At 59.0% G+C, this 26,568-nt stretch overlaps 5 protein-coding genes and 1 long non-coding RNA gene across 11 annotated transcripts; 4 read left to right on the top strand and 2 right to left on the bottom strand.

The window, feature by feature from the left end:
* The first annotated feature begins 498 nt into the window (after positions 1-498).
* On the top strand, positions 499-3,094 carry CLDN7 (claudin 7). Its single transcript, XM_002718813.5, has 4 exons — positions 499-1,462; positions 2,279-2,443; positions 2,528-2,612; positions 2,715-3,094. Exons 1-4 carry the CDS (start codon positions 1,240-1,242, stop codon positions 2,875-2,877), a joined length of 636 nt encoding a protein of 211 aa, XP_002718859.1. The 5' UTR covers positions 499-1,239; the 3' UTR covers positions 2,878-3,094.
* Positions 3,095-3,301: 207 nt separating this feature from the next.
* Positions 3,302-11,606, bottom strand: ELP5 (elongator acetyltransferase complex subunit 5). The gene is made up of 8 exons (XM_008270805.4): positions 11,228-11,606; positions 11,009-11,069; positions 10,838-10,918; positions 8,549-8,769; positions 5,776-5,957; positions 4,849-4,944; positions 4,616-4,716; positions 3,302-3,985 (listed from the first exon to the last, which is right to left on the bottom strand). Exons 1-8 carry the CDS (start codon positions 11,313-11,315, stop codon positions 3,871-3,873), a joined length of 945 nt encoding a protein of 314 aa, XP_008269027.2. The 5' UTR covers positions 11,316-11,606; the 3' UTR covers positions 3,302-3,870.
* Positions 11,607-11,791: 185 nt separating this feature from the next.
* CTDNEP1 (CTD nuclear envelope phosphatase 1) lies at positions 11,792-18,216 on the top strand. Of its 2 annotated transcripts, none has more exons than XM_002718814.5 (8): positions 11,792-12,609; positions 15,484-15,550; positions 15,646-15,764; positions 15,943-16,014; positions 16,399-16,515; positions 16,641-16,752; positions 17,219-17,303; positions 17,590-18,216. In XM_002718814.5, exons 1-8 carry the CDS (start codon positions 12,508-12,510, stop codon positions 17,648-17,650), a joined length of 735 nt encoding a protein of 244 aa, XP_002718860.1. In that variant the 5' UTR covers positions 11,792-12,507; the 3' UTR covers positions 17,651-18,216. The 2 variants fall into 2 exon arrangements, with proteins under 2 accessions (XP_002718860.1, XP_069917418.1); XM_070061317.1 differs by lacking the exon at positions 11,792-12,609 and adding an exon at positions 12,612-13,614.
* A 1,083-nt stretch (positions 18,217-19,299) lies between these two features.
* On the top strand, positions 19,300-21,131 carry GABARAP (GABA type A receptor-associated protein). Its single transcript, NM_001082142.1, is given in 4 exon segments — positions 19,300-19,417; positions 19,973-20,051; positions 20,187-20,305; positions 20,726-21,131. Coding segments are annotated over 4 exon segments (354 nt in total). The 5' UTR covers positions 19,300-19,327; the 3' UTR covers positions 20,792-21,131.
* Positions 21,132-21,908: 777 nt separating this feature from the next.
* Positions 21,909-26,160, top strand: PHF23 (PHD finger protein 23). Of its 5 annotated transcripts, XM_051825272.2 has the most exons (6): positions 23,143-23,456; positions 23,701-23,732; positions 23,846-23,938; positions 24,468-24,510; positions 24,669-25,305; positions 25,403-26,160. In XM_051825272.2, exons 5-6 carry the CDS (start codon positions 24,699-24,701, stop codon positions 25,615-25,617), a joined length of 822 nt encoding a protein of 273 aa, XP_051681232.1. In that variant the 5' UTR covers positions 23,143-23,456; positions 23,701-23,732; positions 23,846-23,938; positions 24,468-24,510; positions 24,669-24,698; the 3' UTR covers positions 25,618-26,160. The 5 variants fall into 5 exon arrangements, with proteins under 5 accessions (XP_017204368.1, XP_008269028.1, XP_069917415.1 ...); XM_017348879.3 differs by lacking the exon at positions 23,143-23,456 and adding an exon at positions 21,909-22,190 and having other exon boundaries at positions 24,468-25,305; XM_008270806.4 differs by lacking the exons at positions 23,143-23,456; positions 24,468-24,510 and adding an exon at positions 21,920-22,190.
* On the bottom strand, positions 25,935-26,520 carry LOC127484441 (uncharacterized). Its single transcript, XR_007911412.2, has 2 exons — positions 26,226-26,520; positions 25,935-26,117 (listed from the first exon to the last, which is right to left on the bottom strand). It is a non-coding gene; the product is annotated as an uncharacterized lncRNA (long non-coding RNA).
* Between the last annotated feature and the right edge of the window lie 48 nt (positions 26,521-26,568).

Genomic DNA, 26,568 nt, shown 5'->3' with positions numbered 1-26,568 from the left:
GTGGAGAACGGGTCTGAAAAGACGCCAAGGGAAGGGAGTGATGGGCGCGGCCAAGGCTCTGACCCAGGCCTACCCCGGCTTCCCACCCTCCGCCAGCTCCTGGCCCTGGTGGTTTCTGTGCTCTGCTAGGAGCCTAGATGCTGGAGCGGGTAGCAGCCTGGGGGAGGAGTGAGAAGGGCCCAGGGATGCACTGGGGGCCGGGAAGGGGGGCTTCTTGAGGAGCAGGGGCTCAGAGGCCTGCGGGCTGTTGCAGGGTCAGCCCAGGTGGGAGGGCCAAGGCCGGGGAGGTGGAGCGCTCGTCCAGGGGCCTCCAGGAGTGGCAATTCCAACAAGGCGCGATCCTCAAGGACCCGGCTAAGACCACCCGTCAGAGCAGGAGAAAGAAGGAAAAGAAGAGCAGAGGGTGGAGGCGAAAGTCGAGCGGACAAAGAGCATTGGAGGCAGAAACCGGCGGCGAAAGGGCGGCGCCGAGCCTGGCCGCCTGCCTCTGCAGTGTCCCAGGTGCACCTGCTGGGGAGAGAGAAAGGGGCATCTCCGAGTCCGGGGGAAATCCAGTCCTGGGGGCTGACTCGAAGCTGGAAACTCCTGAGAAGCCTCCGCCTCCTCCTCACCTGCGGCCAAAACCCGGCAAGTGAATGGGCGTGACCCTAGTGCTCAGGTTTCTTCCTTTTCACCTGGGCAAGAAGGGGTGGGGGCCAGGACTTCCGGTTCAGGTGAGTGTCCCTTCGGTGACGTCAGGTCACCCTCGGCCGCCCCTCCGGTCCCGCCCCCCCTCCCGCGCTCCCGTTGCCCGCGGGGGCGCGCCCCCGACGCCCTACTTATACTCAGGTGCGCCGCACCTGTCCGCCCGCACCTGCCGGCTCGCCTCCTCTTCCGTGCACCGCAGCTTCAGGCCGATAGCCCGGGATCTTATCCTGGGCTTGCCCGCACTCAGGGCCGCGCCCATACGGCCCCTACACCTTTTGTTTGCGCAGGGTCGCCCGGAGCGCCGAGGGGGACCGCCCGGCCTCGGGGATCGCCGTGTGCGGAGCCGCTGCTCCGGGAGAGACCAGCGCTCTACCGGAGGCGTCGATTTGCCTTTACTCCGAGGACAAGAAGATAAACGCCTCTTTTGTCTCTTTGGGCGGCTGAAAACTCCACCTGGCTTGTTTCTTGTGGGGCTGCCCCCACCCTCAAGTTTTATTTGCTTCACTGTAGGGTCCCCCGCCCGGGGCTCCCAGTCTCTTTCCGAAGGCGGAAATGGCCAATTCGGGCCTGCAGTTGCTCGGCTTTTCTATGGCTCTTCTGGGATGGGTGGCCCTGGTGGCGAGCACCGCCATCCCGCAGTGGCAGATGAGCTCGTACGCGGGCGACAACATTATCACGGCCCAGGCCATGTACAAGGGGCTGTGGATGGAGTGCGTCACGCAGAGCACCGGCATGATGAGCTGCAAAATGTACGACTCTGTGCTCGCCCTGTCCGGTAAGGCCGCGCGCGGGCCCGACGGGGCGCACTTGCCCCGGGCCGAGGTGGCGGGGTGGTGTCCCGGGCAGGGCCGAGGCCCCGCGGCCGGGCGCCTCGGGTTGCAGGAGGAAGCGGAAGAGTACAGGCCGGGGCGGTGGGGCTGGGCGGGCGCGGGCCAGGGTTCCGTCCGCTGCACGTGGGCTCGCGCCTCGGCCACCTGCGCGCCTCTTCCATCCCGAGCTTGGCCTTCTACCTCGCCGGGGGAAGCGGAGCCCGAGGCTGGGGTCGTCCCCTTCTGTACCCTCCACCGGCAGACAATGGCTTCCGCCATCTCCCGCCTCTTTCTCTCGGACAAAAGGGGGCACTGGGCGAGGGCCGCGGAGCGAGCGCGCTCTGTCAGATGTGGGCCGCGGTTTGCGGCCTCTAATCTTATCGCCCGATTAGCCAAGGCCACGCGCCCGCGGCCTCGATAGCAGGGCCGGAGCTGGGACGCCGGCCGGGACGTGCGACCAGCGCGGGAGCCCCGGCTGCCCCGTCGGCTGCCCCTCTGCGCCCTTCCCCCTCTCCGTGGCGGTTTCATCGAAACCCTGGCGCCCCGGGCGGGTTCCGAGCAGAGGGCGGAGCAGGAAGGCCGCGGTGCCGGGAGGGGGCGGGAACCTGCGGGCTCCCAGCCGGCCGTTAGATGCGGCGGCGGCCCCGGGCCGGCGGCGGCGCCCAGCGCCGGGAGGACAAGGGTCCAGGGGTCACTGGGCGCGGCCCGGCCGCCGAGGCTGGAGCCGACGGAGGGCCGCCTGCCTTTGCAGCAATGACAGCGACCTTTCTCCTTCCTCGCAGGGGCCTTGCAGGCCACTCGAGCCCTCATGGTGGTATCTCTGGTGCTGGGCTTCCTGGCCATGTTTGTGGCCACGATGGGCATGAAGTGCACGCGCTGCGGGGGAGATGACAAAGTGAAGAAGGCCCGCATTGCCATGTCTGGAGGCATCGTCTTCATCGTGGCAGGTGGGCCCCAGGCTCTCCTCTCCCACCACGAAGTCGTGGGCGTGGGCAGAGCACACCCTGTCTGAACTCTCATTCTCTCTCCAGGTCTTGCTGCCTTGATAGCTTGTTCCTGGTATGGTCATCAGATTGTCACAGACTTTTATAACCCCCTGACCCCCATGAATGTTAAGTAAGTCTGGGAACCCTGCCTATCGGGACAGGCCTGGGGGCCTGGGGTAGGGGGAGAGCAGAGGCAGGCCAGGGTTCTGACCCAGTCCCTTCTCTTCCACAGGTACGAGTTTGGTTCTGCCATTTTTATTGGCTGGGCAGGGTCTGCTCTGGTCCTCCTGGGAGGCGCTCTGCTCTCCTGCTCCTGCCCTGGCAGTGAGAACAAATCTGCGTACCGTGCACCTCGCTCCTACCCCAAGTCCAACTCTGCCAAGGAGTACGTGTGAGCCGGGACCCCATGCCCCAGCCTGACTGGCTGTGGGTGTGCCCAGATACCTGCAAGGCCCATGGGCAGAGCTCAACCTGTGAGCAGGCACAGGACAAGGCCTCCTGTTCAATCTATCCCTGCACACCATGTACAGTTCTCTACGGGGCGGGGAAGGGGGGGCCAAACAGAGGGGAGGGTGTGCTTTTTGTACAGTAATAAAAAATAGGTTTTGGAAAGGCGGCTTTTTTTCCTTCGAGGGCCTCTGCTTTCTTCCACCCTTTCCTTACAGGGAGCTTGGAAGCTAAAGTGCGCCTACTTCTTTAAAACACTCACAGAACCCCAGCGGTGCCCAAGGCTGGTCTACCCTGTTTCATTTTCATTGTTACTCAGGCCCCTGTAACAGTCAGGTGTTCTGCTTCTCTCATTCATTCCTGTCCCCACTCTTTGTTTAAATAGCTACTAGTTTATTATTATTATTATTTATTTGAGTTAAACAGAGAGGTAGCACCAGAGAAAGAGAGACTCTTCTGTCCGCTGGCTCACTCCCCAGATGATCACAATGGCCAGAGATGAGCTGAAGCCAGGAGCCAGGAGCTTCTTCCAGGTCTCCCATGCGGGTGCAGGGGCCCAAGGACCTGGGCCATCTTCTACTGCTTTTCTAGGCCACCATAGCAGAGAGCTGGATTGGAAGTGGAGCAGCTGGGACTCAAACCAATGCTCATATGGGATGCTGGTACTGCAGGTGGTGGCTTTACCCGCTACACCATAGCGCCGGCCCGAGTTTCTTTTTTGATTAAAAAAATATTTTATTTGGCACCGGGGAGCGTGCTGTCCTTTCAATTTATCCTATGCCCTTGTTCCACTTTCCGTCCTGATCAGACTCTGCTCTCTGGCTCACTGGGCAGTGCCTCCACTGACACAGAGAACAAAGGTGGTGCAGGAACAGGCAAAGGTAAACAGCAGGATGATGGTTCAGGACCCAGGGTCTGTCCCCCGACTTGTTACAGTCTAGTCAAACATCTAGGTCATCATCCGGGTCTTCTTGGTCCAGGTCGTCGTAAGCATCTGGCTCATAGAAGATGTGGCTAGCAGCCTGGCCTTGCCCAGGGCGTAACAGGGCCTGCTGTCTGAGGAGGGAAGAATTGGCGCTGCTGAGAGTGGGTAATGGGTGGAGTCCAGATACCCCCTTCCAGGTTACGGTGACACTCAGGCGGCCTTTCTTGGTGCAAGTCCCTTTCTCTGACTTCCACGTTTCCTAAGTGCTGAGGCACCGTTTAGCACTGGGATGGATGGTCTAGCATTGCTCTCCCTACAATACCCCACTTTCTTAGCTCAAGGGCAAGGATTCTACTGTAGTCTTGCTTCACCCACCCACACACTGGGCACAGAACAGCAGGATCCACTGAGCCCTTGTTAACAGCCTTTGCCACACTCACCAGAGTGTAGCTTCCTGTCCTCCTAGCACTGCTGCCTGGAGATGAGGCCACCTCCCCTGGGTCTGGTCTGGCTCAGCCCAAGCCCAGATTGCTCTGGGGCAATCGTGCGGCTAAGGCTCTAATGGAGAAACGAGACAGAAAGGCCTCTGCCACTGTGGGAACTATGGGTGGGTAGGGAACCACTCCCCGCACCTGTCTCTGGAGGTGGACTTCAGCCCCTGTAAAGTCGGACAGGTTAACCAATAACCTGTCATCACTCTGCCTCTGTGGCCCTGATGCTGAGCTCTGGTTAGGGATCCAGGCCCCTACACCCAACCTTACTTTTCAGAGCTGAACTGGAAAGGCAGGGTCAGGCCATCTCTGGCTTCTTTCTCTTTCTTGGACAGGCGAAGGTTAAAGGTCAAGTGAGTTGTGGGGTCCACCTGTAGGGACAAAGGACGCTGTCACTCTGCTCCATCCCTGCAATCCCTGACGCCACCCCCACTTCCTCTTCCCTCCACTTTGCCAGACCCTGAGCCCAAGCCCCTCAGTCCGTCCCTGGCACTCTTAGATACCGGGGATGTGTAAGGGTCTGGGTGGGGCTGGCACTCAAGGCGGGGTCCCTCCTGGAGATCCAGGCTGAAGTCAGGAAGGATGGAGAACCACTGAGTCTGAGAAAAAGAGAAGAGAGTGAAAAAGGCATTTTCCTTCTTGCTGGAAGGCATCAGAGGAAGATTTAGGGCCTCACACCTCAGCCCCCAAACACCTCCGGAACTGGCTGCTGTCAGCCCCCGCCCCTCCCCGAAGTCTCCACAGGCAGTTGTTCCTTCTTCCCCGAGTACTACCTTAGTCTTTCCAAAATCCTGTTCCATTTCCTGGAAGACGGTATCTTTCATTGCTTAAGCCCACAGGCTCTGAGTCAGACATTTTTTTCCACTGAATTTTTATTTCATTTTACTTAAAAGGCGGAAAGTAAGAGATTTCCTGTTGGTTCACTCTCCAAATGCCTCTAACAGCTGGAGCTGGGCCAGACCGAAGCCAGGAGCCTGGAACTCAACTTGGGTCTCCTACGTGGGTGACGGGGCCCCAAACCCAAGTGCCTGAGTCATCGCCTGCTGCCTCCCAGGGTGCGTGCTAGCAGGAAGCTGGCTCAGAAGCAGAGCTGGGACTCAAACCAGGTCCTCCGATACTGGATGTGTGTGGCCCAAACAGCGCCTTAACTGCTGCAGCACACAGCCGCCGAGTCGGGATAGTCTGAGTTCAGATCCTGGCTCTGCCACTCACTATAATCTCGAGTCAGTGACTTCAGTTTAAATTTCCCTAGATTTGTTTCCCACTCTACAAAGTGGACGGATGAAACAATTACCCCACAGCACAGCTGTGAGGATCAAGTCACAGAAAACACGGGGAAGGACTCCATCTTGTCAGTCTGACGGCCCCTCCCATCCCATCATGCCTCCCTCTGGCTTCAATCTCCAGTTGTCCCTCTTGCTTCTCCTGACCTGATGAGTGGGGCGCTGTCGAGGCCTCCGAAACACGATGTGAGCTGAGTCCAGGCCCGCCGTGCCACCCAAGGTCACCTCGGTCTGAGCAAGACTGCTCAGCGCTCCCACAGGGCCTGGGCCATGAAGCTCTTCATGTAGCAGGCCCAGCACACGCACCTGCTCCACTGCGGGGCTGTGACCTAGACAGGGACATGAGATGGAGGGCATGAAGGACAGGGGACAGCATTCAGGTGGACGCTCAGGAGCAACTAGAGAGGAGAAAGGAAGGGACGGCCCACATTGCATCACAGCGCTGACTCAACCCTGACTCCCTTGCCCAGTTTCTCTGCCCTGCTCTGAGCCTCTTCCAGCCTACACCTTTACATGAATACACTTCCTTATTCCAACGCCAATGTGACCAAGGAACCAGTCTCCTCTGAACCCTCCAGCGGGGCCTCGTGGCCTTCAGGGTGGACGAGCACTTTCTGCACCTGGTGTCCACCGACTGTCCACTCTCCTCTTACGCACGGCACTACTTGCAGTTTTTGAAACCTGCCAAGGTCTTGGACAGCATCACTGACTCCCTCCTTCCCCCTCTGGGGTTATTTACAGAGTGTCAGGCAAAATGCTTAAACCATCTTTAAAAAATGAAGATAACTGAGTTAAAAATCAAAAATAATTTGAAAAAATTATTTATTTGAAAGGCAGAGAGACTGTGGGAATAAGACATAGTCTTCACTCCCCAAATGGTCCCAACAGCCAGGATTAGGACAGGAAAAGCCAGGAACTCCATCAGCGTCTTCCATGTGGATGGGAGGGACTCAAGTACTTAGGCCCGTCACCCGCTTCTTCCCAGGTGCATCAGTAGGGGGCCCGACTGGAAGCGAGTAGCTGGGCCTTGAACTAGTGCTCTGATATGGTATGCAGGCACCCCAAGCGGCAGTTTCACACACTGTGCCACAGCACCCACCCCTGCACTGAACATCTTATCACAATGTTTTAACCCTCATGTAGGTCAAAGTCATTAAGTCAAACCATGAAATGGCTGATACTTGACCTGCAAAAATGGGCATTTCAAGTGGTCATCCTAATGTTATACCCTGCATCAAACTATCTTGTAGCTTCCTGTTTACTTGTCTGTATCCTTTAGGAAGGAGAAGATCCAACTACAAAATTTTTATTTCTCCATTATCCAGAATTGCACCTGATATATTTTATCCATTCAACCTCTCTGGTGAATGCATGAGTGAATGGATGAGTGAAGAAAAACTTGGAGGGGCTGCTGTTGTGGTGCAGCAGGTTAAGACTCGCTTGTGGGTCGGTGCCGCGGCTCACTAGGCTAATCCTCCGCCTGCGGCACTGGCACACCGGGTTCTAGTCCCGGTCGGGGCGCCGGATTCTGTCCCGGTTGCCCCTCTTCCAGGCCAGCTCTCTGCTGTGGCCAGGGAGTGCAGTGGAGGATGGCCCAAGTCCTTGGGTCCTGCACCCACATGGGAGACCAGGAGGAAGCACCTGTCTCCTGCCATCAGATCAGCGCGGTGTGCTGGCTGCAGCGGCCATTGGAGGGTGAACCAATGGTAAAGGAAGACTTTTCTCTCTGTCTCTCTCCCTCTCACTGTCCACTCTGCCTGTCAAAAAAAAAAAAAAAAAAAGACTCGCTTGTGATGCCAGCGTCCCACCCTGGAGTGCCGGTTTGAGGCCTGGCTGCTCCACTTCTGATCCAGCTCCCTGCTAAAGTACCTGCAAAAGTAGTAGAAGATGGCCCAAGTACTTGAGCCCTTGCCATGTGGGAGACTCAGATGGAGTTCCTGGCTCCTGGTTTAGGCCTGCTCCAGACCTGGCTGTTGCGGCCATCTGGGGAGTGAATCAGCAGCAGAAGAGCTCTGTCAGTCTGCCTTTCAAATAACCAAACTTTAAAAAGAAAACTTGGAGAGGGCAGGTGTTTGGTGCAGTGATTATACTCTGCTGGGGATGCCCACCTCCCATGTGACAGTGCTTGGATCCGAGTCCTGGCTCCATTTCCAACTCCAGCTTCCTGCAAATGCACACCCTGGGACGCTTGTGTCCCTGCCACCCACAGGAGAGATCGGGACTGAGCTCCTGGCTTCAGCCTGGCCCAGCACTCGCTGTTTTTTGCATTTGGAGAATGAACCAGCAGATGCAAGATCTCTCTCCCTGCCTTTCAAATAAGACAAAAATAACTAAATTAAATTAAAAAAAAAAAAGGAGAGAACCTGGAGAAAAAACAAGAATGACTGGTAGATGGCATCATGGAATGGTTAAAAACTAGGCAGGAAAAGGGTTAAGAGATGGAAAAATGTTAATCGGCAATCTCAGGTGCACAATCCTTGGCACGAGGCAGATACTCAAGGGAAGCAATGAAGCAGGTGGTCTCACCAGGGCGGGGGGGGGGGGGTGTCTCACCAGGACAGGGGGTCTGATGGCTCAGGGCAGGGAGGTCTCACCAGGGCAGGGAGTCTGATGGCTCAGGGCAGGGGCGTCTCACCAGGGCAGGGGGGCTCTCACCAGGGCAGGGGAGTCTCACCAGGGCAGGGGGGGTCTCACCAGGGCAGGAAGGGTCTCACCAGGGCAGGGGGTCTGATGGCTCAGGGCAGGGGGGTCTCACCAGGGCAGGGAGTCTGATGGCTCAGGGCAGGGGGGTCTCACCAGGGCAGGGAGTCTGACGGCTCAGGGCAGGAAGGGTCTCACCAGGGCAGGGGGTCTGATGGCTCAGGGCAGGGGGGTCTCACCAGGGCAGGGGGTCTGATGGCTCAGGGCAGGGGGGTCTCACCAGGGCAGGGGGTCCGATGGCTCAGGGCATGCAGAACCTGGCAGACTGTGGTGCAGGGTTGGCGAAGCAACAGCCAGCTGAGCGAATCGATGGCAATAGTGACAGGACCAGGATCCGTCCTCTTGCACATGGCTCTCAAAGCTCCCAGGGGTCCTCCAGGAGGGGCCTCCCCAGTTTTTGACCAGTTGAGAGGGTCCCTGAAGAGATCATGGTAAACCAGCCTGCAAAGGGAAGACAGGAGACAACATGATACTGCTCCCCATCTCAAGCCTCATCCTCTGGTTTTTGTCTCTGTTTTCTCAGTTTTCCCTAATATCCTAAATATTAGTGAAAGATAATTACTGAGAAACAGAACACAATGGTTGAACACAGACTTTAACATCACACAGCCCGAGCGCCACCTCACTGATAAATCAGCTGATCTTTTTAAGACCCAGTTTCTTCACGTGTGAAATAGGGAGGCCTACTTCGTGGCTTTTAGCACAGCGCTTGATGTATACCACATGCTTGAAAAATGCTAGCTATCGTCATTACCAACTGTTTCCCGAGGGACACCAAAGTGCATCATTCTCTGACAGATAAAGAGAAAGCCGAGGACATAGGGCAGGCGTCCATCCTGTAGCAAAGTCAAAGATTAAGTCACTGGGTACTAATGGTGGACGCAGACAGCTCAGAAAGGGAGGCTGGCCTGGGCTAGAAATCCTGGAACTCTTCACGGTACAGAACTTGCTGCCAGATACCCTTGTACCCTGACCCCTCTGAATGCCACCTTAACACACAGTACCACCTCCACCACAGTAAGAGAAGACAGAAAATCAAAGCTCAACAGACGGGGGCCGGCGCTGTGGCGCAGTGGGTTAACACCCTGGCCTGCAGTGCCAGCATCCCATATGGGCGCCAGTTGGAGAGCTGGCTGCTCCAATTCCGATCCAGCTCCCTGCTGTGGCCTGGGAAAGCAGTGGAGGATGGCCCAAGTCCTTGGGCCCCTGCACCCATGTGGGAGACCCGGAGGAAGCTCCTGGCTTTGGATCAGCGCAGCTACGGCCATTGTGGCCAATTGGAGAGTGAACCATCAGATGGAAGACATCTCTCTCTACCTCTCATTTTAAATCTTTATTTTATTTTTTATTTATTTTTTATTTATTTGAAAGACAGAGTTACAGAGAGAGAGGTCTTTCATCCGCTGGTTCACTCCCCAGATGGCTGCAATAGCCGGAGCTGTGCCAATCCAAAGCCAAGAGCAAGGAGCATCTTCCAGGTCTCCCACATGGGTGCAGGGGCCCAAGGACTTGGGCCATCTTCCACTGCTTTCCCAGGCCATTGCAGAGAGCTGGATCGGAAGAGGAGCAGCTGGGACTCGAACCGGCACCCATATGGGATGCCAGTGCTTCAGGCCAGGGCTTTAACCTGCTGCGCCACAGCCCCGGACCCTCATTTTAAATCTTAGGGAAAAAAAAAAAAAAAAAAAAGCTCAACAGATGTAAACTACCACTGTCCGCTGAGCCGCCCAGACACGGAACAGAAAAGCATTCCATTGGTGTTTCCTACACTCCCCAAATGGCCGCAACAGCCAGAGTCAGGCCGATCTGAAGGCAGGAGCCAGGTGCTTCTCCTGGTCTCCCATGCGGGTGCAGGGCCCAAGCACCTGGGCCATCCTCCACTGCACTCCCGGGTGCATCTGCAGGAGCTGGATTGGAAGTCAAGCAGCCGGAACTCGGCATCCATCTGGGATGCTGGTGCCACAGGCGGCTTCACCGGCTGCCAGCCTCAGTCAGGCGCCTCCTTGTCTGGGCATTTTCCTTTATTCCTCACCAGTCAAAAATCCTGGGAATCCCACGAAGGGAAAACCTTCAACAATCAGGTGCCTCTTTATTCACCGACTTGGGATCTCAGGAAGTCCCTCCAGCTCCCAGGAAGAGGTGCGCCTTCTCTTATCTCCCTAATTTCACACATGCTGTTCCCTCTACCTTTAGGACAAGCTCTTCAGTAGCCTGCAGCCAGCGTGGATGCCAAGTGCGGAGTCCACGCCCGAATTAGGCACCATCGGATTCTGCTGGCATAGCCTCTGGTGTCACGCTGCACTGTTAGCTTTTACTACCATTTCTCTCCCAATTTCTATAGCCCCTCCCTTAGACTTCCCAAGTAATCCCCACTCTGGTTCATTCCTGAGTCATGTCTCCTCACACGCGTTCCTTCAATGACTACTCGAGCAGCTGCCACCACTTGCCAGGTTCTGCGCTCGTCGCTGCAAAGGGACATCTGGCGAAAGCTCTTCCTTTTCGTACTCACCGGCTGTTGACATCCGAGTCAAAGCCTTCACGGAACTCCTCCTCACTCACTTCACAGCCCAGGATGCGCACCTGCTCCCCACTGAGGCAGAGGCGAGAGGGCAGTGTCAAAGGGAGGCGGGGCACGGGGCCTCCTCGGGGGCAGAGCGGGCACGCGCTGTGGGATACTCACGACAGTGCAGCTTTCCTGATGAGCGCCTTCAGGAAGCTGCGCCCCTCCCACTCCACGGAATCTGGGAAGAGCGAGGACGGATGGCGTGAGAACCAAGGTTCTCGCCTTCACGAAGCTGCCGCAACTTCCACCCCTGGCCTATGACCCTATGACCCATGGCCCTTTCTAGCCGCCTCCGCCACGGGCCAGGCCCGGAACCTCGATCCCTCTGGCTCTCACCCCGGAGCAGTACGAGGCCGCCCAGGGCCAGCAGCGATTCCAGCATCTCCGACCAGCGTCCGCACCCTGCGGCGCCCTCTGATGGCATCACGGCCCCTTGCCCCGCCCCCTCGGGGTGAGAGGGGGCGGGACACTCAAGTGTCCTCCCACCATTGAGAACGGGCAAAGGCTGGAGTGAGAGGTGATTCTGTTCAGCGCTCCCAGAGGGGGCTCATACGAAGAGGCCCCTCCTGAACCCTGTCGCACAAATGTAGGGACAACGTCCCTACTGTACATTTTCACCGTGACTGGGCAGGAAGAGCCGTTGGGGCAGTTGTCAGCAGGGAGGGGGAGGAGACCGCACGAGCCCCCGGCAGGGTCCGAACCTTCGGGGCAAGTGACGTCACTCCGTCCCGCCCACTCGTTCGAGGCGGGGCCACCTTCGCCTCGGGCCCCGCCCCGCAGCCCCCTTCCGCGCGTGCGCGATCCTGCATCCTTGCTCTGAGCACTCTCGGCTTTCCTTATCCCTACCCCCATAGACGTAGTAGGGGGAACATCAGTCCCGGTGAAGCGAATACACGTCACCACCGGAAGTCGTGTCAGAGGGGAAGAAGAGGGGGGGAAGAGAGGAGGAGGGAGCCCTCTGGGCGGTAAAATGGCGCCTGTCAGAGTGGGAAATCCAGCTGCAGAGGCTGCAGCCCCGCTTCGCAGGGGCTAAAGGACCCCCGACCTCGGGGAGGGGGAGGCCACTCCAGCCCAGCGCTCCGCGCCCTCCGGCCCCCCCTCCCCTCCTCCCCTGCTCCTCCGCCCAGCCAGCCCGTCCGCCGCCGCGGCCCCCTCCCGCCCCTTTCCCGCGGGCAGCCCCCTAGCGCGCCTGCGCAGCGGGCCACCCTCCGCTTCCCCCTTCCCCTCCCCCTCCCTTCTCCCTCCCTCCCTTCCCCTAGCCCCCCTCCCCCACCTGCCCCCTCCCCCAATTCACCATCCCCTTCCCTCCCGGTCTCGGAGGACCCCGTCGTAGCCCGACCTGTCTCGGCCTGCAACCTCCGCGAAGCCGTCGGTGCCACTCCCCGCCCATGTGGGCCCCCGCGGGCTGCCCACGCCTGTCCCCCAGCTCCCCGTTCCGCTGGGCTTTCCCCTCGCTGGGGGTGGCTTTCTGAGCCGCCCGCTCCGCGCCCCTCTCTGTAGCCTTTCCTGCCACTCGGGGCCCCCGTCCCCCCTCCCGGCGGCGGGGGGCTGCCCCCGGGGGGCTGGCGGAGCTGGGCCGCGGGGGCCCCGGGGCCGGCGGTGCCGGGGTCATCGGGATGATGCGGACGCAGTGTCTGCTGGGGCTGCGCACGTTCGTGGCCTTCGCCGCCAAGCTGTGGAGCTTCTTCATTTACCTTTTGCGGAGGCAGATCCGCACGGTGAGCCGGGGTGGACGCAGCTGCGGTGGGGACCCTGTCCGCGGTGCTCGCGGGTTGTCGGGAAGTGTTGGGGCCTAGGAGGGGTCCTGGCGGGGCTTTTCCCGCTGGAGAATCAGGACACGCTGAGCGGGGCGTGGGGTGGAGCCGAGGGAGACCCTCGCAATAGAATCGAGACCTGGGGGTTTGGCAACTCTTGGGGGCTCGAGTGGTGGGTGGGGCGCTCTTTCAGAAAGCTGGAGTTGTTGCTAAAGAGACAGAGAGGCGGGGAACACCTGTTTCATGGCACCCAGCTCTGTTGATGTAGGCTTGTGAGAGACCCTCCTGTTGGAACCTCCGGGTGTGTCTGGTCTGGGAAGGAAGACAGGGGCTTAGGTGTGCAGGGTGGAGGCCGGTGGGAGGACATAGGTGGCAAACAAGGATGGGAACTTGGGAAAAAGGGCCTCGGTGTGAGGGAGCAACCCCTGCGGCTCATTAATGGAACTCCTCCCAAAAGGCCCTGAAAACTTATTTTGCGGTGTGTATCTGGATTTATGGAGACCCTGGGACTAAAAATGAATTTATCTATTGATTTTTTTTTTTTTTTATTTTTGCGATGGGCTTCGTTAGGCAGGGGAAAGGCGCCTAGCACAGTTTTGGCTGTGCCCGTCAGCGCTGAGGCCGGTCAGTTTTAAGGGCTTGAGTCGGCGGCTGTGTTTTCCAGGAGACCCTCGCGGTGCGAGGGATACTGTGGGGGAGTGGGGGTGTGTGCGTGTCCCCAAGTATTCCTGGGTCTCCCGGGATGTAGCTTTTCTCCAAGGTCAAGGCTCCTTCTGCTAACATCATTTCATGAATGTGCCCTGTGTTCTCATCACTACGGAGAAGGAGCGCCTGGAGGGAGCTGAGGGAGCCGGGGCACAGCAGGTCTCTGGTCCGTACTCTGGCAATAGCTCAGTGCGATGGGAAAGAGTCAAACCAGGTCTGGGCGGCCGCGGTCGGGAGTTTCTCAGCAGCCCTGGGTGGATCGAGGTAGTTGATTTAATTGATGCAGGGGGATGGGCCTTTCTCTGGGTTCATTCTTTCCTTTACCAATCTACTTCCTCCACTTCCTGATCTAGGGTGACAGCTGTCCTGGGTGCTTGTGGTTGTAGGCAGGGCCATTCCCCTGTGACAAGAGCTGGGAGCCGAGAAAGTCCAGGATGCTGAGGGCTGTGTGCGGGGAGCCCCTGGGTTTTCTTGATGTGTTGATTGCCATCGTCCGTGACCCTGTTCTGAGCACACACCCCCACCCCCCAACACATCTGTTTCCTGGGTACAGGGAGTCGTGCTCCGGCCCATCTATTGGGAGCTCAGTCACTTGCAAAGGTGCACTCTTTAGGGCAGCACTGACCCTACAGCCGTTTGTCCTCCCTTCCCTTCCAGCCTGGTTCCTCCCCCACCCCCTTTCTGGCAGATGCTTGGAGCATTCCCTACATGCCCAGCACATGCAACCCGAGATAGCAGGGCAGGACACGGCCCAGGGAGAAAGGAAGGGCAGAGGCCTCGGGAGGAGGGGGAGACAGCCCTTTGGTCTGCGAGGGGCGAGCCTGGTTCTGGTGCGGCTTGGGGCCCTCGCGTGGACAGAAGGGTGTCCGTGTCTTAGAAGGAGCGCGTGGAGGAGGGCGTTGCCAGCCTCTGCATGGGGGTGTCCTGGGTCTTGGGAAGCAGGCGCCTCCAGAGAAGCGGAGCTGGGAGGCTGAGGCGCAACGTCCTTACCCTCTCGTCACCTCTCGCTCCCAGCCCTCACGTCCCTCTGGCCTGCTCCACGCCTGCCAGGCAGCTTGGCAGGTGGGGCTTCCCCGCGCTCTCTGCCGTGCCCTGGCTAGCGGGCTGAGGAGGCTCTTAAGAGGCCTGAGGTCCTCAGCAGCTTGTGACTTGGCCAGCAGCGACAGAAGTGGACAGGTGGCTGGTTAAAATAGGCCTGGTGGCCCCCTGCCAAAGAACTTAGCTGACCTGACAGCCTCTGGTTCCCTTACCCTCTGTTCCCCGTAGGGCTCCAAAGACCTCCTGTCCTGACCCCTGTTCCCTGTCCACTAAGGAGTAGGAGGCTCTCCGTTCCAACGTGAGATGGTGGGACCTGCCACCAAGGGCTCTTGGGGTGAAGGAGGGGGATGTGTGCGTTTCTCTGTTCCTCGCTGCAGGATAATACCATTAAGAGGACAGGTTCTTGGGTTGGACTCTGTGTGGATACAATCCAGACCCTGCCCCTTCATTGATTTTTGTTGTTGTTGTTGTTAAAGATTTCATTTATTTAAGAGGTAGAGTTGCAGAGACAGAGTTCTTTCATATGAACCACTGGTTTACTCCCCAAATGGCAGCAATGGCTGGAGCTGGGCCGATCCAAAGCCAGGAGCCAGGAGCTTCCTCTGAGTCTCCCACGTGGGTGCAGGGGCCCAAGCACTTGGGCCATCCTCCACTGCTTTCCCAGGCCATAGCAGAGAGCTGGATTGGAAGAGGAGCAGCTGGGACTTGAACCGGCATCCATATGGGATTCCAGCGCCACAGGCAGAGGCTTAGCCCACTACTCTACCGTGCTGGTCCCCCTTCATTGATTCTACTGCTACTGACCACCCTTGGTACAGTGCTCTGGATACTGGGATACAGCCCTGACCAACACAAAAGCCAGAGTTTCCCTTCTAATTTGGGAGACAAATAAGGTATTTGCTAGCTGTGTGACCTCAGGTGAGGTATTTAACCCTTCCAAGCCTTGGTTTCTTCATTCTTAAAACAGAGACTATTACAGGATTGTTTTAAGGATTATATGAAATCGTCCCCAGTCACCGACACAGTGCCTGGCCTGTTACTGCTGGCAGACAGTTCCTTGTCAAGTGTGCTAACCCCCTCTCTCGCTGTTCTTAGGTAATTCAGTACCAAACCGTTCGCTATGATATCCTCCCCTTATCTCCTGTGTCCCGGAATCGGTTAGGTGAGTATGCAGGCCGGGAAGACTCCTGTGTCGGGAGTGTGTGTCTGTCTCTGGGCTGCACGTCAGTGGGCCTTATCCGTGCCATTGTGGTTCAGCCCAGGTGAAGAGGAAGATCCTGGTGCTGGATCTGGACGAGACGCTCATTCATTCCCACCACGATGGGGTCCTGAGGCCCACAGTCCGGCCTGGAACACCCCCCGACTTCATCCTCAAGGTCTGTGGGGGTTGGGAGTAATCAAATGGTGACGTGTTCCTTTGCCCAAACCCAGACTCCCTCCCGCAGTCCAGGGCCTCTGGTTCCCATCCCCTGGCACCAGGGTCAGCCGGGAGGAGGGTGGGAGGCCCAGGCTGCCTGTGCTCAGGTCTCCTTCCCGCATCCCCTTCCTCTGCAGGTGGTAATAGACAAACACCCTGTTCGGTTTTTTGTACATAAGAGGCCTCACGTGGATTTCTTCTTAGAAGTGGTGAGTTTGTGGGAGCTAAAGGAAACTCTGAGGAAGGAATGGTTGGAGGGCTCTAGGATTCGGGGGGGCGGGGTTTGGAGGTGGGAGTGAGGAGAAATGGATCAGATCGGTTTTGGAGAGGGGTGGTTGTGAGTAGCGAGGGGATGGCTGTCAGAAGCTTGGGTCCATTTGTCGCGGTTAGATTCCGTTCTTCCCTGGACCTGCTGCTCCTCTGTTTCTGCCTCTGAATCGTATGGGTAGACAGTGACATTGGAGGTTTGGAGGGTGGTCGGAATTTTTTGTGCCCAGATGGACAGACTAGTGTGGTGTCCTGGGGAAAGAGAACCGTGGGTCTGAAAGGAATGAACACCGCATACAACATCTCCCTTTGTCCTCATCCATCAGGTGAGCCAGTGGTACGAGCTGGTGGTGTTTACAGCAAGCATGGAGATTTACGGCTCTGCCGTGGCAGATAAACTGGACAATAGCAGAAGTATTCTCAAGAGGAGATACTACAGACAGGTAAGGACTGGAATCCAGGTCCGAGTGAGACTTGGGAGGCAGGCCATCAGGGAGGGTGTGGATTTGAGGCCCTCTCCCTGGACGGGGCGTGGGGCAGGCACACTACATAATCCCCTGCCTTCCAGCACTGCACTTTGGAGTTGGGCAGCTACATCAAAGACCTCTCTGTGGTCCACAGTGACCTGTCCAGCATTGTGATCTTGGATAACTCCCCAGGGGCTTACAGGAGCCATCCAGGTAGGTGGTGAGTCTGGCAGCGCCAGGGTATGGTTCTGAGGAGGTATTGTGAATGCAGAGAATTTGGAGGCTGGAGATCCGGACCTCGGTCCTGGAGAGCTGAAATTGCCTGGTTGATCCTAGATCTAAACGTGTATCTGTCTGAATGCAAGTTGTCCTCTATTTCAGATAAGAACCCCCCTTCCCATATGTCATCTCATAAATCTGACTTCTCACATTTGTTGTAAGTGAGGCACAGTAGCAATAAGTTTGACTAGAAACCTCACACTGGTATGTGATCTGGTGGTTAAAATCCCATTCGATTTTGGAGGATAAGTCAGGAAGGTTTTATTTAGGTTGTTGATTTTGGGATGAGGGAGGTGTGTGTTCATAAGTAGCGATTCCTCCTTGTCCCGCCGATATGAAGAGACAAATACGGTCTCTCTTGAATCTTGCGTTTTTCCTCATCTGCATCTTCTCACCCTAGACAATGCCATCCCCATCAAATCCTGGTTCAGTGACCCCAGCGACACAGCCCTTCTCAACCTGCTCCCAATGCTGGATGCCCTCAGGTGAGGGAAGGGGGCTCCAGACGGTTGGTTTCCCAGGGAAGGAGGCGGTGGGAGAGCCCGAGAGGGCATACAAAGTCTGTTTCAGCATTTGGACCCAGGATTTCTTATTTATTCCCCAACTTGTCATGTTTAGCCTTTGGGTTTTGGGCAGATGGAACCCATCTCCTCTTGAGAAGTTGATGGCAAATTCTGTCCCACATCTCCAGTGAGGCCATGGTGCACTGGCGCTGTGAGGACGGGAGCTGTAAAGGAGGCACTCTGCTAACACACGTGATTGTCACCCTAGGTTCACCGCTGACGTCCGCTCCGTGCTGAGCCGAAACCTTCATCAACATAGGCTCTGGTGACAGCTGCTCCCCCTCCACCTGCATTGGGGTGGGGGGGAACGGGAGGGCGAGCCCTCGGGATGCTGTCGGATGCCCTGTCCAATGTGAGGACTGCCTGGGCAGGGTGTGCCCTTCCCACCCCTCGCTGCCCTCGGAGTCTGGATGGACACACGGGCCAGGCTTCCAAGCAGCCTCACTCAGTTCACGGTCACACTCCATGGAAACCCAGACTGGGACAGGCCGAGGCCTAGGAGAACCGAGCCGTGTCTGGTGGAGACAGGACTGGCCAGAGAGACAGACATACCGTGCGTGACCCAGGAGGCTCAAAGAGAAGCCGAGTCAGCTTTGCTGTGATTTGATTTTTTTTAAAACTCTTGTACAAAACTGATCTAATTCTTCACTCCCGCTTCAAGGGCTGGGCTGTGGGTGGGAGACTGGGGATTTGGGTCACTGGATCTCCCCTAATTTACCCTTCCCTTACTTTCCTTCTATTTTTCTCTCCCTAGATTCCTCAGACCTGTAACCAACTTTATCTCTTTTTTTCCTTTCCTCTCTTTTAAACCATGCATTATAACTTTGAAACCAAAGCTGCCCTAGATCCTTCTCTGGGGTTCCGGGAACTGAAGGGAGGGGACAGAGGGGTAAGACACGGCTGTATCCCAGGGCAGGAGAGACCTGGGCGCTGAGCACCGGATGGCGCGGTGAGCCGGGTGACAAGATGGGCGGCGCAGGACGCCGGCGAGCGGAAGCGCCCCCGAGCAGTAGGCTATAGGAGAGGAAAGGAGAAACCCGGGGCCCTAAAGGGCATGGAACTGGACAAAGACCAGGGTTCGCCCGGGGACTGAAGCAGATAAGCTCAGCGGGCGCTGCCCCCGCACCTCGCTGACGCAGGCGGCGCCCGAGCCCGCCCCGCGCGCCCCGGGCGGCCGCGCCTCCCGAGCCGGCCCTACTTCTCCACTCGCCACGTGACGCTCCGCCCTTCTCTGAGATCACATGATTGTGCAGTTGCACACCCTGAAGGTGTTCCTCCGCCCTGGCCTAGTCCTTGCTTTTCGGCCCTCCTCTAGTCCCCACTGGCCCACTCATTCCTGAAGCCCAAGTATTTTATACATGCGTCCAAACATCGGTTTCTTTTCTCCACTCTTACTTCCGGAGATTCGCCGCCGCTTGGGTACTACTTTGTTTTGGTGTCAACGGCCGCCTTCAGCGTAGCGGCAGGTTCTGTGAATAGCTGTCCTTGAAATTGCTCTTCCTCTACGCTATTTCCGAAAAGAATGTCTGCGGAGTCAAGTCTTGTATCCTGGGCACCCCCACTACCCTTCGCCCCCAGCTCCCGAGAGGGGAAGGTTGGGGAATGGGTTTCAATTATTTGCGGCGGGAGTAAAAGCCCACCAGCTTCGCTGCGTCGCCTGCGTAGCTGGCAAATTAATTCCAAAGCGATTACGCTGATAGCGTAAGCGGCGGTCAGTGGGTGGCGCTACGCCAGCTGCGTTGACGCCGCTGAGCTACTGGCGTATCTTAGCAGTTAGGGCGGCCCCTGATGGTCGGGGGCGGGGTTGGTGAATAGGGAAGTGGCGCAAATCCGTGGATCGCTCCGCCGCGTCTGCCCGCGTCGCCTCCGTCGCCGCCGCCCCCCGTCCCGGCCCCCCCTCCCTGGCTTCCCTCTTCCCAGCCCGGTCCAGCCCGGTTCCCGGGAGGATGAAGTTCGTGTACAAGGAGGAGCATCCGTTCGAGAAGCGCCGCTCTGAGGGCGAGAAGATCAGAAAGAAATACCCGGACCGGGTCCCGGTGAGGAGAGTGGCGGGGGCGCGGGGCGCGGGGCGCTGATGCTGACGCCACAGCCTGAGCTTGGGTTCCGGACGGGCAGCAGCGGGCTCAGGCTGCTGGCCACGGCGGGGTTGGGAGCGAGCCTGAAATGGATGTCCCTGAGAGCGGGAGCGAAAGGACCCGGGGAGTGGGAGAAGTGGAAGCAAGAAGACGTGGGGCAGGAGAGAAGAACCTTGGCATTCGTGAGTGGAGGCCTTAGGGGGCTTGACAGCCCGAGCTTCCTGGGGCCATCCCCCCACTTGGCGAAGTCTGTGGGTCCGGACGAGTCCTGCCCGTCTGGGGAAGAAAATTGTTTATTGTGACGCCCTATTCGGGGCTCGTCCCGAATGTTAGGGTGAGCTCAGGCCAGTGGGGCGAGGATCTCTGGACTCAGGGCTGCCCCATGTATGCAGGGACAAGAGGAAGGGAGTCTGGGGTAGGTTTAGGGACTGCTGATGTTGCTGCTTGAGTTCCTGACAGGTGGAGCAGCCGGGCGGTGTTCCTCATGTGTCCCCATTTTCCCCTTCCCGATATCAGGTGATAGTAGAAAAGGCTCCCAAAGCTCGGATAGGAGACCTGGACAAAAAAAAATACCTGGTGCCTTCTGATCTCACAGGTGGGAACCTGGTGGCCCCTGGGTCTGCTTCCTGTGGGTGGGAGTTGAGCTTCTGGGAGGCGGCTCCACTTAGCAGCTGTTCATAGGAGGGCAGTTATGACCCTGTGACTCTCTTGTTCCTCGTATGTTTGGTAGTCGGTCAGTTCTACTTCCTGATCCGGAAGCGAATTCATCTCCGAGCTGAGGATGCCTTGTTTTTCTTTGTCAACAACGTCATTCCACCCACCAGTGCCACCATGGGTCAGCTCTACCAGGTATGGTGTCTCGGAAGGAGTAGGGCTTTGGACTGAGGAGTTCTGAACGGGAGAGCTTGAGGGGGAAGATGTGTCGGGTCAGCAGTTCTTGGATTAGCCGGCGAGCGAGCCTTCACACTTCGTGACAGTCCTGGGGTGGAGATCTGGGACAGAGCAGAGGGAACAGAATAGAAGGAAAGAGCACAGTAAGGGGGAGGAGCTGTCCTGACCAGGGCTCTGCCCCGCTCCAAGGCAGCAGAGAACTCGTTGAGATCTTTTCTGCCCAGGACTGCTGCAGGGATGATCCTCTTGGCTGGAAGGCTTGGCGTCGGGGGGAGGGAGGCACTGGCCTGGGGGCTCTTGCCGGAGAATGGTTCTTGAAGAACGGGAGCAGTGGATGGTCCGAGTAGCTGAAGCCTGCTTTTCTGCTCACACCCCCAGGAGCACCACGAAGAGGACTTCTTTCTGTACATTGCCTACAGTGACGAAAGTGTCTACGGCCTGTGAAGCTGCTGCCCCTGAGGTGGGGGGTCCCCCCTGCCTTGACCTCCCCTCCTCCTCCAGGCTCCAGCACCACCTTCTTTTTCCAGGACCTGCACTTACCGGCGGAGGCTTCCCTCCCACCCTTAGCAGGAGGGGTCATGGGAGCCTCTCCTCTCTCCCCCGTTCTCCACCCGCCTTTCCCACTCTGCTTTAGACTTCTGGATTGTCAGTCTCTGTTGCACCCAGTGATTGTTCTGGTTTCTGTTCCCTTTCTAACTGCCCAAGGGGTTGCGGACCCCAACAATCCCTTCCTTTCACTACCTTCTTTTTTGGGGGTAGATGGAAGGGACTGAAACTGGGGGGGAGATAGGAGGCGCATCAATAAAGAGGAAACCACCAAGCTGAATTCGGCTTCTTGTGTTGATGTTGGGCTTTCCCCTGTCTGCATAAAGTGGGTGCTGTTGCTGTGGAGCGGAATCCTCTGATGTTTTAGGAAGCTGGTTTTGATACACGTGGGCTAGGTCCCGATGTAAGAATCCTATTTTTCACTGTGGGTCCTGTGGAGAAAGTTCTAAAGTCCCTGCTTTAGATAAACACGTCCAAATTCGTATAACATTCTGGATTACAGAAGAGATTTTCGTGTATGCGAGCTGGTAAAAGGACTGACCCCAGCTGCCTGTCCCTTGGCCGGACTTGCGCCGGCTGTGGCATCCAATGGAGTGGAATCCGAGGGACGGAGTCTTTCATCACCGGGAGGACTTCATCTCCCAGCAGCCATTTCTCCGCCTGGCCGGAAGTGGGGCGGTCCCCGAGGGATAAAGAAGGTGCAGATTGAGGCAGTATGGTGGCCGAGAGATCTAATCCCTTCTTCCTCTTCTTTCTTCGTCCCGCCCAGCCTACATTTCCCAGTAGCCCGCGCGCACTCTTCCGCCCTGCCTTCTTGCTCCCAATCTCCCCGCCACTCCCCGGGGGAGGGGAGTGGCCTAGTGCGCCTGCGCCATTGTGTGGGTTGCTGGGAACTGAAGTCCTGAAGGCGCATGTAGTCCCCTTTCCGCGGTCCCCATACGGACTACAACCCCCTGGGTGCATTGCGCGTGGGCGCCGGCGCGGGGAGACGGGGGAGAGAAGAAGAGGGAGGGAGGAGGGAGGGAGGAGAGAGGGGGAGGAGGGAGCAGGCGGCCGGCGGCGCGGGGGGAGGGGGCCCGGTCCGGGAGTGCGGGAGGCTGTGGTAGAGGGAGGTGGCGGCAGCGGCTAGCGGACTGGAGTCTCAACCGGACTGAGGCGGACACTTTTGTGGCGCGAGGCGGAGAAGCACCGAGCACCAGAGGCGGCACCGGGATCCCCGGCTCAGGGGAGGGGGCCGGCGGACCGGGAGGAGGGGAGGGGGCGATGCTGGAAGCCATGGCGGAGCCCAGTCCCGAAGGTGAGCTCTCGACCGGCACACAGCGCGGAGCCGGGGAGGGGGGGGCGGGCGAGGAATCAATTGGCAAACTTGGAGGTCTAGCCCCGGAGCCCAGCGGGGGAGGACCGGGAAGGGTCGGGGGCCTAGCTCTGGAGGTGGGAGAGCGACGAGTTGAGAGACCTTGGAGAAAGGAGTGGGAGACTGGGTTGGGTAGTTGGAGATCAGACACCGTGTGTGTGGCGTGGTGGGGAGGACGGGCGGTAGGAGCCGGGAACCGGCGCTCCGTGGGTTAGGGGTCGAAAGGGCCTCCGTCTGGCTGGGGCCCTGGAGCTGGGAGGCTGGGGGGAATCGGGGGCCGGAGAGTTGTTGAGGAGGGAGGCCGGAGAGGAGGACTGCGTGGAGGGCCCGGTAGTTCTCTGAGGTGGGGGAGTTGGTGGCTGTGGTGCCGGAGCTCCGAGTAGTTGCCGCCGGAGGCAGCCCGGCGATTGTTGGAGGGCGGGCAGGTAGTTGTGGGGGGCAGAGGGGTTCTGGGTATTGTCTGCGTTAGAGGGACCTGTGCCGGGGCAGTTGTGGAGAGAGCAGAGCAGCGAGGCGAGCTGGGGAGTTGTAGGGGGCGGTGGGGCGGGGTGGGGGAGGCGGGCTGGTCGGCGAGGGTTAGAGCCTGGGAGTTGCGGAGGGCGAGGGGGGCCCGGGGAGGTGCCGTGGGGAAGAGTGGCCGGCTGGGGGGAGGGGGCTGGAGTTCAGGGGTCCCGCAGCCCAGGGACTTGGTGAGTCCGGGGGCGGAGGGGGGGGCGGCGGCCGCCGGAGAGAGCTCGGAACAGGGCCCGGGGGCCCGGCGGGGAGCCCGAGGAGCTCGAGACGGGGAGGGGCCAAAGCCCCGGATGGGGGCGGAGGGACGGCGAAATTGTGGGGAGCGCGGCTTGGGGGGGCAGGTGGGGCCGCGTCCGGGTGGGAGCTGCAGGGTCTGTCCCGGCCGCGAAGTAGCGCTGGCTGTGGGAGCCTGTGTGTGTGTTTGGGGTGGGGGTGAGGGGCGCGCCGGGCCTCGTGCTCGAGTGCAAGGAGCCGGAGGGCGGGGAGCGGTTCAGCGTGGTCATCCCGGACCCTGGGGGCCTCCCGGCGGCTTGTGCGGTCCCTGAGGGCCCAGGGCGGCAGAGCGCAGCCGAATCGGAACTCGGGGCTCCGGGCGCGTGTGCAGGACCGGGCGGGCGGTGGCCCGGGCTCGGGCCTGGAGCGGTATGGCGGGGTGGGGCGCTGGGAGATCCCAGTAGACTGGAGTCCAGAGAAACCGTGAGTTGGGGGGGCGGGGCGCCGGGCCGCCGGTGGGGGGGAGGGGAGCGCTATAGCGAGGCCGGCTCCGCCTCTCCTGGGGCGGAAGGGGGAGCAGGGGCGGGTCCAGCACACCCGGGAGGGGGGGGCTGTTGGTGTGGCGCAGAGACCCGGGAGAGGAGGGGGTCGCTTGAGAGCGCCGAGGTTTGGAGGTGCGGCTTTCCAGCGTCCTAGTGCCTTGACTCAGCTTTTATTGCTTCCGCAGATCCACCTCCGACTCTGAAGCCCGAGACGCAGGTGAGGTCTCCTGCCTTTGCAGGCCAGGTCGCGCCTCCCCCATGCCCCCGCCTCACTTTGGGAATGCGCCCCTCAGACTGGCTGCCCTGTGATCCACCTTTCCTTCCTTTCAGCCACCAGAGAAACGGCGGAGGACAATTGAGGACTTCAACAAATTCTGCAGCTTTGTCCTGGCCTACGCGGGTTACATCCCCCCTAGCAAAGAGGTAGGGACGGAGCCGCTAGCTGGAGGCCGGTGATGTCCTAGGACTGTCGTGCAGAGCGTGTTCCTTCTCAGATTCTCTGTTGGCTGAGAAAACTGGAGGCAGTTAGGACTGGTGGGAAGGCGGGTGGAGTAGCTGGGCAGTAGAGATTTCCTGGCTTGAGCGGCAGCTGGTGATGGAGGGGTTTGGACAGCTTGGTCAGGACTTTGGGATGGTCATGGGGTTCTGTTAATGGGTAAGTTTAAGGAAGCCGAAAGTGGTAACAAAGGAAGGTGTACAGTAACAGCTAAAGAAATGGGGCCAGGGCGATACAATGTTCCCAAAGACCTGAGCCAGGGAGCAGTGGGGAGAGTGACCAGAACAGGAGGGGACAGAGCAAGAGGACCCCCACGGGGACTGGGGGAGGGACAGGTTGCCCGAGCAGGCTGGCGTGGTTGGGGGTAGGGCTAAGCCTTGGCGTTCAGGCTAGGTTTGTGGAGGGGCTGAGAAGACACTGGGCTCCCGCTGACCCTAGTCTCTGCATCCTTTTAAGGAAAGTGACTGGCCAGCCTCTGGCTCGAGCTCTCCACTGCGAGGTGAGAGTGCAGCCGACAGCGATGGCTGGGACTCGGCTCCCTCAGATCTTCGAACCATTCAGACCTTTGTTAAGAAAGCAAAGTCATCCAAGAGAAGGGCGGCTCAAGCAGGGCCCACCCAGCCAGGACCCCCAAGGTCCACTTTCTCTCGTCTGCAGGCCCCCGACAGTGCCAGCCTGCTTGAGAAGATGAAGCTCAAGGACTCTCTGTTTGATCTGGATGGCCCTAAAGTAGCATCTCCGCTGGCTCCCACAGCCCTGACACACCCCTCCCGGCCCCCCGCCGCCCTCACCCCAGTGCCCCTTGCCCAGGGGGACCTCTCCCAGCCCCCTCGAAAGAAGGACCGAAAGAACAGAAAGTTGGGGCCCGGTGGGGGGGCTGGCTTTGGGGTTCTCCGGAGGCCTCGACCGGCTCCTGGGGATGGGGAAAAGAGGTCTCGGATCAAGAAGAGCAAGAAGCGGAAGTTGAAAAAGGCAGAGCGGGGGGATAGACTCCCACCTCCTGGGCCTCCCAGGGCACCCCCCAGTGACACAGACTCTGAAGAGGAGGAGGAGGAAGAGGAAGAAGAGGAGGAGGAAGAGATGTCAGTAGTGGTAGGGGATGAAGCCCCAGCCCCTGTGCTCCCCACACCCTCTGAGGCCCCCAGGCCCCCTACCACAGTGCACCCCGAAGGCGCCCCTCCCACCGACAGTGAAAGCAAGGAGGTGGGCAGCACTGAAACAAGCCAGGATGGAGATGCCAGCTCCAGCGAAGGCGAGATGCGGGTCATGGACGAGGACATCATGGTGGAATCAGGTGAGGTGGGGGCTGCCTGGGCAGCGGGGACGGTGGGGTGCGGGGTGTTTGGATCCAAGAGCACAGGCAGGACATCCAGCAAACCTTCTTTCCCCAGGTGATGACTCATGGGACCTGATCACGTGTTACTGCCGGAAGCCCTTCGCAGGGCGGCCCATGATCGAGTGCAGCCTATGTGGGACGTGGATCCACCTCTCCTGTGCTAAGATTAAGAAGACCAATGTCCCTGACTTCTTTTATTGCCAGAAATGCAAGGAACTGCGGCCTGAGGCGCGGCGGTTAGGGGGGCTTCCCAAATCTGGAGAGCCCTGACACTGCCAACTCCAGGCTGGAACTGGCAAGTGACGATTCGGGAACTGAGCCTCGGGGGCTTCAGCCCATCCCCTGGAGTCTGGATGTGGTCCCCGCTTCAAGGCAGGAACGCCCAAGGCAGACTTCGGAAATGAGTCTCACGGTCCCTCCCTCCCCTCCCTCCCCAGCCTGTGGACTGGAGTGGACGTTGCGTTGGGCGTGGGAGGCTGTCGGGGGCCCCGGATGCAGCATCTTGGACCTGCCAGGGTTGGAATTGGGATGGACTGGGACAGCTGTCTATAAACTCTAGTGTAAATATAGCATTCCCCTCCCTCATCTTTTATTTTACTCCCAATTTATTTTCTTCTACACCGGTTGTATTTTTAATGTTGGACTTCCTCTTTCGAGCGTGGCGGCTCAGAGGTGGAGTGAGCCTGGCCAAGCGAGCAAGGAGAGCGGCAAGGTGACGGTCCTCACGCACCTCTTGTTTTTACTACTGGCCAGCCGTTTGTACAGACAGCCTGCGTGTTGTAAATAAAGCAGAGTGGGCTCTTTGTGTTTCTAGCCCTCCCTGACTGTCCTGCTTGGGGGGAGGCTCTGGGGGAGCTGGCCGCAGGGCACAAACCCACCTCGGCGTCCGGGCCTTCCCGCGCCGGGACACAACCCCAGGGGCTCCGTCGGCTTCTTCCCTCCACGCGCGCCCGCGGTCCCGCTGCTCCTGCACGGACGGTCGTGCGCAGTCGCTTCGCGTTCCCGCCCGGACGGCGCAGGGCGCCCCCCACCCCGAAGACGGAGGTCCCCAGGACACGGTGCCAGCCGGGAGGACCTCCGGTGGGGGATACGCTCGGGGGCGGAGTGGGTCGGGGCTGGGAGACCGTTGCTGAAGGCAGCGGTCACGTGGAGGGAGCGCTGGGAGGAGCCGAGTAGTCACGTGATGGCGGAGGGGTCACGTGGCGAAGGGCGGTGCAGGGA

This window comes from Oryctolagus cuniculus, chromosome 17, assembly GCF_964237555.1.
Source record: "Oryctolagus cuniculus chromosome 17, mOryCun1.1, whole genome shotgun sequence".
Classification (NCBI taxonomy): Eukaryota; Metazoa; Chordata; class Mammalia; order Lagomorpha; family Leporidae; genus Oryctolagus; species Oryctolagus cuniculus.
The sequence above is the reverse complement of the archived record's forward strand: the minus strand, read 5'-3'. Positions and strand labels throughout refer to the sequence as shown.